Below are 12,278 nucleotides of genomic sequence, written 5' to 3'. Positions count from 1 at the left end.
AATGAAAGCATGTGGTATGTTTCAGGGAAAGGGGCCTCACTGTCTCTTTTTACATCTTGTGCCTCTTTTTTTCACGTCTCCCAAGTTGTGCACCCTCTAAAACTAGGACATCTTCTCCCCCCCTGTCTCACCCCCACCCACCTTACCACTAGACCTTTCTCCCCTTTTCCGTTCCCTCCCCTCTCACTCCATTCTCAGTGTCTTGCACTGAAAGGGAGAAAGAATGCTAAGCCCGCACAAATCTCAGTCATTATTAGTTTTACAGGAGCAGGGCTCATGTCACTGGGAGGCCCTGGCTTCGCTTACACAAAAGACAGAGTAAAGAGTTGGAGGGGGGGGATATAGAGATAGTGGAAGAGACTGCATGAATGAATATGTGAGAAGAGAGATGAGCCTGTTCATCACTCAAGGTTTGGTAGGTGCATCCAAGCTATTTTCAGAAATGACTGCTAAGCCCCGTCCTATTTACTGTTACTCGTGGTACGTCTTTTAAGCTGTTCTTGCATGGTGCATAATGTAACGTAATGTAAATTCTCAGTAATTTGTATATATGTAGGAATCGAGTTGGCCAAACATGCTAATGTTCATGGTTTATGTTGGAACAGACAAACAAACTGTTTTACCACACTGTACATAATGAGGAAATTAAAAGTTTCACAGGCCTTGCAATGCCTAGTCACAGTTGCTAAGTTTGATTGAACAAAGAAAATCGAATTCAAACTCTAAAATGCTTTGAAAACTGCACAAAAACTGGCGATGCACCTAGCTGGATTTGGTGTTTGGCTCATTTGAATTTGAATTTCAAAAGGGAATTAAATACGTAGAGACATTTTGAATCTGTTTGAAACACCAAGTACTGTAGTACCATTAGCATTTCACTCTGACATAAGAAAGCTTTTCCATATTCTACATGCTTTGGTTATCCAGAAATGAGCTGACATTATTTAAAATCATGCATCACAAGAGAACAAACGCACAAAACCAAGTGCTTAAGTGGAATGAAATGAAATCCACTCGACCAAAATCAATATTCAGCTCTGTGTTGTATCATGCTGTATTTCACTGTACCGCACCCTAAGTTATCTTCAGTTAATTAATGGGGAACAACTGCAGCTGCACAGTTTCAAGTCGTAGACACGTTCTCACATACATCATCCAAATCCTGTCTGCTTTCTATCTGGAATGTATACATGAATATTAATTGTATTCATGAATAGGACAAGAGGTGAAACATTCACACATTCCAACAACTTTAAGTGCATGCACAGACGCACACACACACACACACACACACACACACACACACACACACACACATACTGTATGTTTAATTCCATATACACAAGAGGATACAAATGAAGTGCTCGCACAGCTAAACAGGACATGACATTCAGTCTGGACCTCGCATCCGTTGGTACAGTTATGAATGAGAGCAAATTCTGAATTGATTGAATTGACGTTAGACAGAGAGGAAGGAACACCTCAGAGATAAAGACAGACGTTCACTCTGTTCAGAGACAGACTCTCCACTCAACAGACTGAAATTCCTTTGATCTGAGAGGCGTTCTCTGGAGGCAAAGACACGACGTAGCTGTTTCTGCAGGGTGGAGTATCTGCGAGTCTCGGTGGGCTTCATATCACATGCTTCTACTCTCTGATGGTCAAGATTAATTCCAGTCTAATTCATGGCGTAATAGTTGGAAGCTGTCCAAGGATGGATCTGGCTCAGCGGTCAGGGCAGCTCCTCAGCCCCATGTGACCAGTATATGAGCACAGTAGGTATAATTTTATACAAGCCGAATGGGAATATGCATGGCATATGTTTTATAATGAAGCCCAGCTTGTGCATCTGGATGGAATATACTCACTCTGAGGTTTATGGAAACGTGTTGATTGTATATGGTTTCTGAGTCTGTGTACCCATAACATTTATTAGGTGTAATACAATATGTAATAATTATACATAAGCATGTAGTGTATACACTGTTGGTAATTGCTGAAATATGAATTTGTTGCAACACATAGATGTTCAGAAATGCTTAAACCCTCAGACATTGAACAATCTTTAGTGGTCATAAATGTGGTTATCAATACATGCTTATGAATACATTTACAAACTGACAGAAAATATTTTCTCATAAGAAAAGGTTTTTATGGGTGAAGTAGTCGCAGTCAAGCCCAGAAGTCCACAAGACAGGGTCTGTAAGGTGGCTCTGTGATGCTGTGTTTTGGCACAGCAAGCGCTAGCATCAGCAAGGAATGAGGTGATTTACCATTTTATTGTTGCTTAAATGTTTATTGGCATGCTACTCTGGTGGGCTGTTCTTGTGTCAGTGTGCTGAAGCCTGAAGCAGGAGCCCGTTAAAGCCATTCATTCCACATCAGGGCTGTCAGCCAGGGTCAGGGGTCAGCCTGCGGGGTCAGGGGTCAGCTGTGATTGTTGGTATGGTTGTTGGATTTGGAGAGGGGTGAAAGTTGAACTTCTCAACACTTAGGCAGTATAATACACTTAAAATACTTACATTCATAGTCCATCATACTACATGTAAGTTTATTCTCATGTGATTTCATCCTGCACTGTTATGCCAAGTGAGGAAAGAGATGCATCCACAAAAGACTTTATAAACTGTATATATTAAGTCTTTATAGCACTTTAAAACTAATTTTCTCCATGTAATGTGTTGTATATCAATAGCAATAAAAGTCTACTTTGTTCTGTTTTACTGTCTCACATTTAAAAAGTTCAGCGGGCACTAGATGCATCCTGGCATTTGGTTTTAATGCGTGTCTGATAGAATATAAACTTTGAGCAGCCTAAGAGGACACATAACTCACTGACTTAATGGCTGTTTGAATCAACAACAGTTTGAGTTGGAGCGATGTGATGAAACAGAAAACACACTCACATACTTATACAGCATGGATGCACGCAGAGCACAAGATCGTGTTGTGGATTTATTTGACTACAAAGAGCCAAGAAGAGAATTACTGGTGCCATCCGCTCCATTTTACTGGATAAATCAACACAGTAATGGAAAAGTTTCTACACCGGTGATGTAATCTGATACCCTACTTTTTAAAATGCATATTTGTGATGTCTATAATATGATGTATTGTTTCCGCCTGCTTTTATGTGACGACGTTTTTTTCTGTGTGATCTATGAAAGCACAGTGAGTGAGTTAAAGTGGGACAGCTGTTTAAAGATGCGGGCTGGCACTGGCTCATGGAAAAGTAAGGCAAGATGAGGACGAAGAGGAAGAAAACAAGAAGCTGAAGGACTGAAGAAATACAGATGGGTTGATAAAAGTAGAAAGAGGGTGGCGAGGAATGATTGACACCGGACAAAGAGGCATTCATGTAGACTAAACATCTGTCTGACTTCTGTATCGTCTCTCTGTCTATTACGTCTGAAATCTTCTTAAAAAACTTAAAAATAAATGATATGATGTTTACTGTATATGAAGACTGTATATGAGAGCTTTAATCATTAAATCTTGCAAACTTAAATCATTTGCTGAACTTGGATTTGGAGCCACTAATAATACAAACATAACATGATGAATCTCTACACATTCCTGGAGGTTATTTATTGATGTGTTTTGCAGGCTGAAGCTGTGGACACTGGGAATATTTTTGCCTCCTACCGACAAATTTAACTGGTTATAAATTGCAATCTGGAAAGTCTCCTGGGAAAAAACATTTTGCAACCACTTGACATCTCAGATCAGCAACATGAGATTGTCCATGTGTGCTGTCACCTGTTTCAGAGTGCATATCTGCCCTCAGTGGAGGTACTGTGGGGTCTGGTTGCTACTAACGCTCATTAAGATAAACCTCCGTAGCTACACTAATGATTTCTCATGACCACCATGTCTGTCTTTTCTTTAAATCAGTGAATATGTTAGAGCCATGCCCAACCCCTTCCTTTCCCCTTTGTGACTATTTCATCCCTGTATCATTATCCTTTATCCTTTATCCTGTAATGGCACTAACCGGCACAAAGTCTGAGTACCCTCAGCTAGCTCTGAGGGTTTCCCCAGTCTACAGTAATTGCTTCTTTTCTGCCATTCTCCTTCTCTTTCCTCACATTCCTCAGCTTTTTTTTATTTTCCTTTGCTTTTTTTTCTCTACTGTAGCGTGCCTACTGTTCCCCTCTTGTGCTCCACCTCAGTTTTAAGTTTCCCTTAAAACTCCTCCAGTTTTCTCCCACCTGGTTTATCCTCTTTCATACCTATCTCTGTTTGCCCCTCTCCTGTCCACCATTTCAGTTTTCATCTCGTCCTTCTCCTTCTCACTTCTCCTTGTTCTTGCTACCGAGCACTTTGAACTCAGGTAGCTGCGCAGCATTCCACAACATGACCCCTGGGAGCGAGGTCGGCAAAAAAAAAAAAAGAAAAGAAAAGAAGAAAGAAAAAAATTGAAAACCTATTTCAGCTGTTTCTATTGAGCCCAGGGCTTCCACTGTGGGGTCAACGTGACCGGGGGGCCCTTCAGTAACTCCTGTTTGACTATTTTATTCTTTATTTGAGTTCATGTTGAAAGGGTTAAAATTTAGACAGTCCTGTATCTCTGCTGCTACTCTCTCCCCCTCTCTCTACACACATGCAGTGGGTTGTGGGCTATGTGAAGACTAAACAATCTCACTTAGTTGTTAGAAGTTAAAGGACATCGGCTTGTCTCATCTGTTTCTACCTTCCCTTGTATGAACAAAGTAAGGTGTACTCATGAACCAAAGGTACCCAGACTTTCAGCTCTTTAGTATAGGTTAAGCACAGAAAATGCTGTATGCCACATTTCCCATCATGCAACTCTTACATCTTGACCTTTGAAATGGCTACTTCTTTCAAACTCCACATCTCCAGTTTGTAAACAAGGCTTACTATTAGCAATAACTCTTATGACATCACAATGGCATCATCAGGGTTATTCTTGGAACGCTCCATCGGGATGTCACAGAAAACATGATTTTAAAGTTTGTCTGGTACTCCTTGAGACGAGTAAAGTGAACTGCGTGCTATTAACTAAAACGCCAGTTAAAATACCCCTGTGTAAAATAAATCTGGAGTGCCCCTTTAAGGTCACTATACACATACTGCAAGGTCATGAAGGAACATCTTTTTATAGCTCAGTCAATACAAATATTTTAATACATTAAACAAAATTTAGTTCCACACCGCCTGCTTTGTTTGTTGCTCAGTCAGACATATCATCCCTTTTATGTGCAGTGCTGACTGTGTTAATATGGGTTTAGGGACTCCAGGTATGCTGATGTGCAATTAAAAGATCAAACTTCCCCATGTATCAAGTAACAGCAGATTTTAGGTTCACTGGATTGGAAATCCTCTGATAATTTTGAACCGACAGTCTTCCTTTCCCTGATAATAGGTGGCCTCTTCTCTCTCTTGGCAGTCAACCATGACACACAGTGTGTGTGTTTGAGTGCGTGTGTGTTTGGTTTTCATGTAGAGTTTCTATGAAACATGGATTATGTCTTTGTTCCTGTCTGGCAGATCAAAGGCATGTGGTATTTTGTGACCAGCTCTCTTGTTGTGGCAAGTTTTCTTTTCTGCAGTCTTTCTTTTGGTGTGTGTTCATCTCTCTCTCTCCAGCCACTGTTTGTAAATCCTCGTTTGGAGTTTGTTGCAGATTTATGCAGGTTGACGTGTTTATTTATTCATGTTTTATTTGAATGATATCAGGTTGAAGATGTTTATCTGGTGCCTCTTGTTGGTTCGGAGTTATGAAAGCTAGTTTTCTTGATGGTTGCACATACCAAACATTCTGCAGCAGAGGAAGAAAATGAAGAAAGGCTTTTCTCACTGCCTTTCATGCTGCTTTTGGATCGAACTCCACTCAGCAATTTGGAACTTGTTTTGTTCTTTCAGCAATGTAACTATACACTTCAGACTTCTAAAAATATCCTTGTAATTTAATGGAAGCATGTTTCATAAATTTGGTCTTTTTAGCAGCACAGGATATTGCGTTCAGCTGAGCACAGAACACAAAACTGATGCAACTTACTGTAATTTGGTTGTTTGGTGCACATCTTTAAATTCTCCAATCTTCCCAGTGGTATAATGAAGTCTGGATATATTATGCACTTTTCTGCTCAGTCCTGCACAGAAAGATGCAACTGAAATATCAGTGGCTTCTCACTGGAGGGAGCCATAGTCACATTTTCACTTTGCACCCAGCTTTCATTCATACATGACACTACTGTAAAGGACAACAACATCAGATTTTATCAGAACAAAAATCAACTTCTTCTTGTGATTTTGTATTGAAATTAATTTTAAAAAATGAATGAGGCTTTATGATTGTCACATTCCTGACACATTTTTGCACCAGAGTGACGTAAATACACACCTGTACTGTGTTACAACAGTGTAGAAGACATCCCCCTTTTTCCATGAATTTAGGAGAAACTTGCAAAATCCTCCCACAAACATTTGAAAATAATACAACATTAAAAAGCGTAATAACTTTAAGATGAATTACTCCAACTTAAACATTTAATATCTTAATAGTACATTCTTTTTCACAGCAATTTAAATGCATATTTAAAATGAAATCAAAATAACAAATACGGAACAATTTCTTTCCTCTTTGGTGTTTGTCCATTGAAAGGGGAAGATCAGCTACAAATTTTGACTGTGTGAATGATTTATCGATTTCATAATTCCCTGCTTTCACACACTAACTCTGTGTGACATAAAGAGATGCTGACTCCAAACCATCCACATAATCCTGAGTTGCAGATCTGTTTTCAAACTCAGCGTCTGTCAGTCATGGGAATCTTTTTTTTTCCACCATTCCCATCATGTTCAGGCCTTTAGCTTTCAGCTCTGCTGCTTTGCATCATTTCGCATATTTCGGTAGTTGACCCCTGGCCCTGTGGTTCATTTGATGGAGGAGGAGCAGGAACATCGCAGACATGATGAGAGACACTCCTGCCATGAGGAAACCCGCTCCGTAATCACTCATCCTGTCTATGAAGAACCCTAAAGGAAAAAAGTGCATGTGAGTGATTTGCAGCTTGGACACAGTCATATTTTTATAATTTTTTAGTGTAATGACAACAGTCAACAACAGAATACTGGCTGAAATTCACCTACGCAGGCCAAAACACAGCAATATCGCAAATTATGGTATCTTCAGTGAATTACAGATTATTATAAACGAGGCAAAAGACTGAAGCAGAGATAAGGAAGAGAGGATTGCATGGATTTAATTTTGTCCTAAGGCGGTAATGCCAGTGCTGTCCCCCCGTGAAGGAAACATAATTAGAACGCTTTGATGAATCCTCAACATCCATCAACTCTCTGGTCTTCAAAGTGCTCAAAGAACTGAGTGCTACAGTAAATAAGTTAGAAATAGCCTCCGTGTCAGAGGAACCATGTGAATTTATAAATAGGACACCACCTTCAGTTTAATTAGCTCTTAACTTTATTTGAGGTCAGTTTCAGCCTTTAGCGTTATCTTAACTCTAACATTTACATGGTATGGTATTCCTTCAGTCCAAATTGGGAGGTTTTCAGGAACTTGTAAAACAGAGAGGAGTGGATGTATTAAAAGGAAAATTAGGATAATGAGGACTAAGCTTTCTTCATACATCAGGCCAGTGGCAATGACTCCATTTGTAATTAAAAATATATACTGTGCAACAGTACCTCTACACCTTGACATGCTTTAATAACTCATCCTTATTGTGCTGCACAAACAACCTTCTTGGAAATCCATAAATGCCATCAAATGAATCCAAACCCCAATTATGTGAATGTGTTATTTTTCACTCTGTTGGAGTGGTTTCCCAAGCTGATTTACTACAGGCTGCGTTCAGAGGCAGGGCACTTTGTGGCAGGAGTTGCTGGGTTTGGGTGTCAAAGTCAAGCTGGGTGTTTTTTAGGCTGTATTTACGGCTATTGTTCAGAGTTGTGTGTGAAAATGGGTCATAACCTCAGTAAGCAGGTTCGAATGCTCGCTGGTTTGTAAGGCAGTGCTGTGGGTGGTTTTAAGATTTTATTCTATTCAGTGTGAGCGCCAGGGGCATTTTAGTTTAATAGCTGCCTAAATACTTTTCATTTTTCACAATAGAATAGATTAATGAGGATAACTGCAAACAGACTGCTATAAGTAGCTGGCACATTTGAGAAGCTTTCCAGCAACTGACAAACCCATCAATTTACTTGAATGTATTTAAACGATTTTGGAGGAATGCTGGGAAACAAAACCCTGACACTAAGGGGATGATAAACCCTAAGGGGATGATATAATCATAAAGGAGGAAATGTACTTTATGAAAATCAGACAAGAAGGATTTGTTAGTTGTGTTTACTGGATGTTTTTTATTTCTTTCAATAACTTGAAGCTGCTATCATTCATATTTTTATATTAATTAAGGATCACATGACTTTGTTAAAGTAAAAATGGTCCCTGAATCCACAGAGCGTTATCACTCCTCAGCTCTACTGAGCATTTTAGTGTCTTTCAGGTCATTGTTTCTGTTTTAACTGCCCACAACTTTGTTCAACTGTTTTTGTTCACTCACACTGCTTTCATCAGTGTGGTGTCAGTCAGATCTGCCAACCGTTTTCATTGAAAAAGCTTTGACAAACCTACCGTAATCTATACCTGGAGGATAAGTGTTGGATTTCCACTCACCAGGTGACCAGAAACACAACTCTATAATTATGCTAATATTGCTCTGTATATGTTGAATGTGCAAACACCTGCTAAATAAACTAATAGGTTCACCTTTGTTAATTTTAAATATATCAGTGTTGTGTTTTTACTGCTCATCTCTTCTCTCTTCCTCCAAGTCTGCGGAGGCATTTACAAGATTTTCTCCACCTCCTTGTTATGTCCTTATGGTATTACAGTTGTTCTTATGTTCCGTAGGACACAGTGCATGAACGTGGACAAATGTCACAAGTAACTGAATGGAAAGTCAGTGGGGAAGAAACTCCATTTAAAGGGAAAAAAGAATCTTTGTGAGGCAATCAGCCATGAAATGAACATAACTAGTATCATGATATTGTAATTTTTGTACAGTTGCTCTCTGAATACAAAAACCTCAACTCCATTGGGACGGACCATCGAGACAATTCATGATTAATTGAAGGGTGGTGCTGCATGTCATGAAGGTATAAAAATCTCATTTTGGCTGAATAGGCACACTGAGCTGCAGTTATAATGCCGAGCAGTGTATAAGCAAATCTTTTGTGTGAGATTTAATGTGGTGGAAGAATAGGCCCAGGAAAATGACAGACTCTGTAACCTTGAGGTAATGATTTGGGGGGTTTCTGACAGAAATGTTAACAGACGGTAAATTAAATACAATTCTATTCTTTTTCACTCTGTGCAGCTTCTTTCTTATTTCTAGCTTGCAGCGTGTTAGTGGGGTAGAGCAGATCACAGGGAATTTTTACAGCAACATCTCAAAGCTGCATTCAATTTTTTTTTTACAGTTTCAGTAGTGCAGTAGCATCTTTCACCAGCAATGGGTGGTCCAAACAGGCCTCCGGTACTGCGTATTAGCATGAAGAACCCCAATGCACTTCCAAGCCTGTGGACGCCCACAACCTCAGCCAGCACTGTGATGTGGATGGAGACTGTGGCACCGAATACCAGGCCGTAAGCTGCGCTGAAAGTAGCCAGCTCTGAGAACGACGAAGCTAGTGGGCAGAGGAGTAACACAGTGCCCAGGAGAATCACTGTAGCTGCCAGCTGCTGCACCTGGTGGGAGCAGAGACAGACGAGACAAACCGTGCATCAGCTGTTGCACCTATAGTGGCCTCAACACATATGCATACCTACTTTTCATGCAGTACATTGATTTTCTAAAGGAATGGTTTGACATTTTGTAAAATATGTTAATTTGCTTTCTTGCTAAGAGTTACATGAGCTCAGACCATAGACAGCACAAATATGGACATAATATCCATCACATCACCCATAGGTTTCTGAAAAGCCATATGTGAAGCTCAATGTGGTGGCTCTGGCCACTGCCATCTAGGCTGCCCTGCCTCTGCCTCTCTAAAAATCGGCAAAGACATGGATCAGTCATATGTTGGCTTTCAGATATGTTACTTAAGTTAACTATTAAACTGAACGTACCGTCTGAACCAGTCTCAAGTTTGCCACCCACCCAAAGAACACCCTGCCGAACAGGTCCAACACAGCAGAGATAGACATGAGTGCAGCTGCTTGGTACTCCTCAATCCCTTTACTACGAGCATATGGAACCAGGAAGAGAGCTGGGGCAAAGAAACCCAGTGCAGCAAACACCCCAAACATTGTGTAGACCATGAAGTGTGCATTGGTGATGAGGGTATAATCTACGTAGTGAAGGATTTTGGTCCTTAGTTCAGGCCTCTTAGTCCTGTTGTTTGAGTCTTGTACTTCCATGGTTAAGTTAGCAATCTCTTTAGGGTCCTGAAGACATGCCTGGATTGTCCCCTGATCAGACTTGTCAGACATCGTCAGCTCCTCCATCTCTTGGAAGTTTCTTTTGCTCTGCTCCGAGGCACCTTTTGGCACCAATTCCAGGGACAAGCCCTCTTCCTCTGCTTTGACCTCACATGTCATGTTGGTGGATTTTAGGGGCCTCAGCAGCATCCCACACACACACAGGTTAAGCTGCAGACCCCCAAGGATTAGCAAAGCACCCCTCCAGGAGTAACTGTCAATCAACAGCTGGAACAGGGGTGTGAATACAAACGTAAGGATGCACTCTCCAGCGCTGGCCAAAGCATTTGCCACCGGACGCCTCTTCTCAAAATACAAGCCGAGCATAGTCACTGTGGGGGTCCATGTCAATGCATAGCCAAAACCTGCAGCGAAAGAGACCAGAGAATATCATTGTGTGTATGTTTTTAAATGTGTTGAGTCAACCAAAGGAGTGTGGTTAACTTACCATTTAGGAACCCCACTGTTAAGTAGAGTTCAATTAGGTTACGGGCAAAAGCCCCAAACACAACTCCTAAGCTGCATATCAGTCCTCCTGTTATCACGACAAAGCGATGGCTGTAGAAAGCACTCAGAGCAGATGCAATGGGAGCTGCAGAGAGACACAGAGGACATTTAGTAATAACCCATGTACAGATTTACTGTTCCTATTTATTTTTATGATGTTAAAATGAAGATGTTCTCTTAAAGTGTAATACAGTTTGACTAAAATTCTTAGTTAAAATTAAACCATGTTAAACCATGCAAGGCTTTAAGCGGTTTAAGAGTAATTAAATTAATCCCAGTACCCCTTAATGCTGGCATAGGCATACCCTTTTATTTTAAAAAATAAAGCAATCTTATATTTTGTGCGTGATTAAGATTAATTTAACACAAAAAAGGACCTGGCATGTAAAGTTGAACATCATTTTAGATGTAGGAGAGAGCCACCTAGTGGCCACAACCTCAACAAGTCTCTGTTTGACCTCAAGGTCAAAAAGAGTGGAGAGATTTGTAACAATACAGATATAAAATTTAGGAAATATATGAAAAAAAAAACATGCACTGAGATCTCTGAAACAAATTTTTTAAAGAGGAAAAAAGATAATTACCCACAACGTGAATGGTAGCCACCGCAATAGAGGTAATCCAAGATGTCTCTGTTGCTGTTGTCCCAAAGTATTCGTGTATCTCAACATAGAATACACCAAAGGCCTTAATGACCCCAAACGTCAGGCCAAAGACCAGGAAACAGGAGAGCATGATGAACCAGGCATAGCCACCATCAGGGGCCACTGGTGGTGCTACAGCTGTCCTCACCTTCTGAGCCTTCACTGGAGAGTCCATGTTGGTCTGCTCTGGTTCATGAAATACTCATATCTCAAGGGAAAAACACACAAAAGTTATTTATCATTTCTAATTAAAGTGAAGGAAGTGACAAGTTACGAAGTTGTGTGTATTACAGGGGTGTGGTTTACACTAAGGGATGACGGGGAGGTTCTGCTAGTGTACACTGTACATCAACGTATTAGTGTATGTACCCAAAAGGTGGTCTTTAATTTAATAGTTCTCTAACATAGAAATAAAATATCTAATGCATGTGGAACATTATTCGTTAAATATATATATATTTAAACCATCTTTGTTAAAGCAGATATCATTTATGACAGAAGATGTTCATCTCAAGGTTTTGAGAACTAAATAAAAGAAATGTTATTGTTATTGTAAGCTGGTTGTGATCTCAGTCAGTACAAGCAGATTAGGTCGACAACGCATGATAGGATTTAACTCAATTCCTTTTTCCGTTGATGAAAAACACATAACACAGATA

The 12,278-nt window shown here is 40.2% G+C and overlaps 1 protein-coding gene across 1 annotated transcript; it reads right to left on the bottom strand.

Annotated features, from left to right (window-relative positions):
* Positions 1 to 6,859: 6,859 nt before the first annotated feature.
* LOC113744205 (monocarboxylate transporter 2) lies at positions 6,860 to 11,794 on the bottom strand. The gene is made up of 6 exons (XM_027272976.1): positions 11,560 to 11,794; positions 10,917 to 11,060; positions 10,531 to 10,833; positions 10,208 to 10,395; positions 9,496 to 9,730; positions 6,860 to 7,002 (listed from the first exon to the last, which is right to left on the bottom strand). The coding sequence occupies exons 1-6, from the start codon at positions 11,792 to 11,794 to the stop codon at positions 6,860 to 6,862; spliced, it is 1,248 nt and encodes a 415-aa protein (XP_027128777.1).
* Between the last annotated feature and the right edge of the window lie 484 nt (positions 11,795 to 12,278).

The sequence above is a fragment of the Larimichthys crocea genome, chromosome XXI (assembly GCF_000972845.2).
Source record: "Larimichthys crocea isolate SSNF chromosome XXI, L_crocea_2.0, whole genome shotgun sequence".
Lineage (NCBI taxonomy): Eukaryota > Metazoa > Chordata > Actinopteri > Sciaenidae > Larimichthys > Larimichthys crocea.
This window is presented reverse-complemented; position numbering and strand designations above follow the sequence as displayed.

Coding starts and splice junctions, on each gene's coding strand:
- LOC113744205 (XM_027272976.1), bottom strand. CDS start 11,794: ATGGACTCTCCAGTGAAGGCTCAGAAGGTGAGGACAGCTGTAGCACCA. Junction 11,061..11,559: donor GGCTACCATTCACGTTGTGG/GTAATTATCTTT, acceptor GTCTCTCTGCAG/CTCCCATTGCATCTGCTCTG. Junction 10,396..10,530: donor CCTGGAATTGGTGCCAAAAG/GTGCCTCGGAGC, acceptor TGGAAGTACAAG/ACTCAAACAACAGGACTAAG.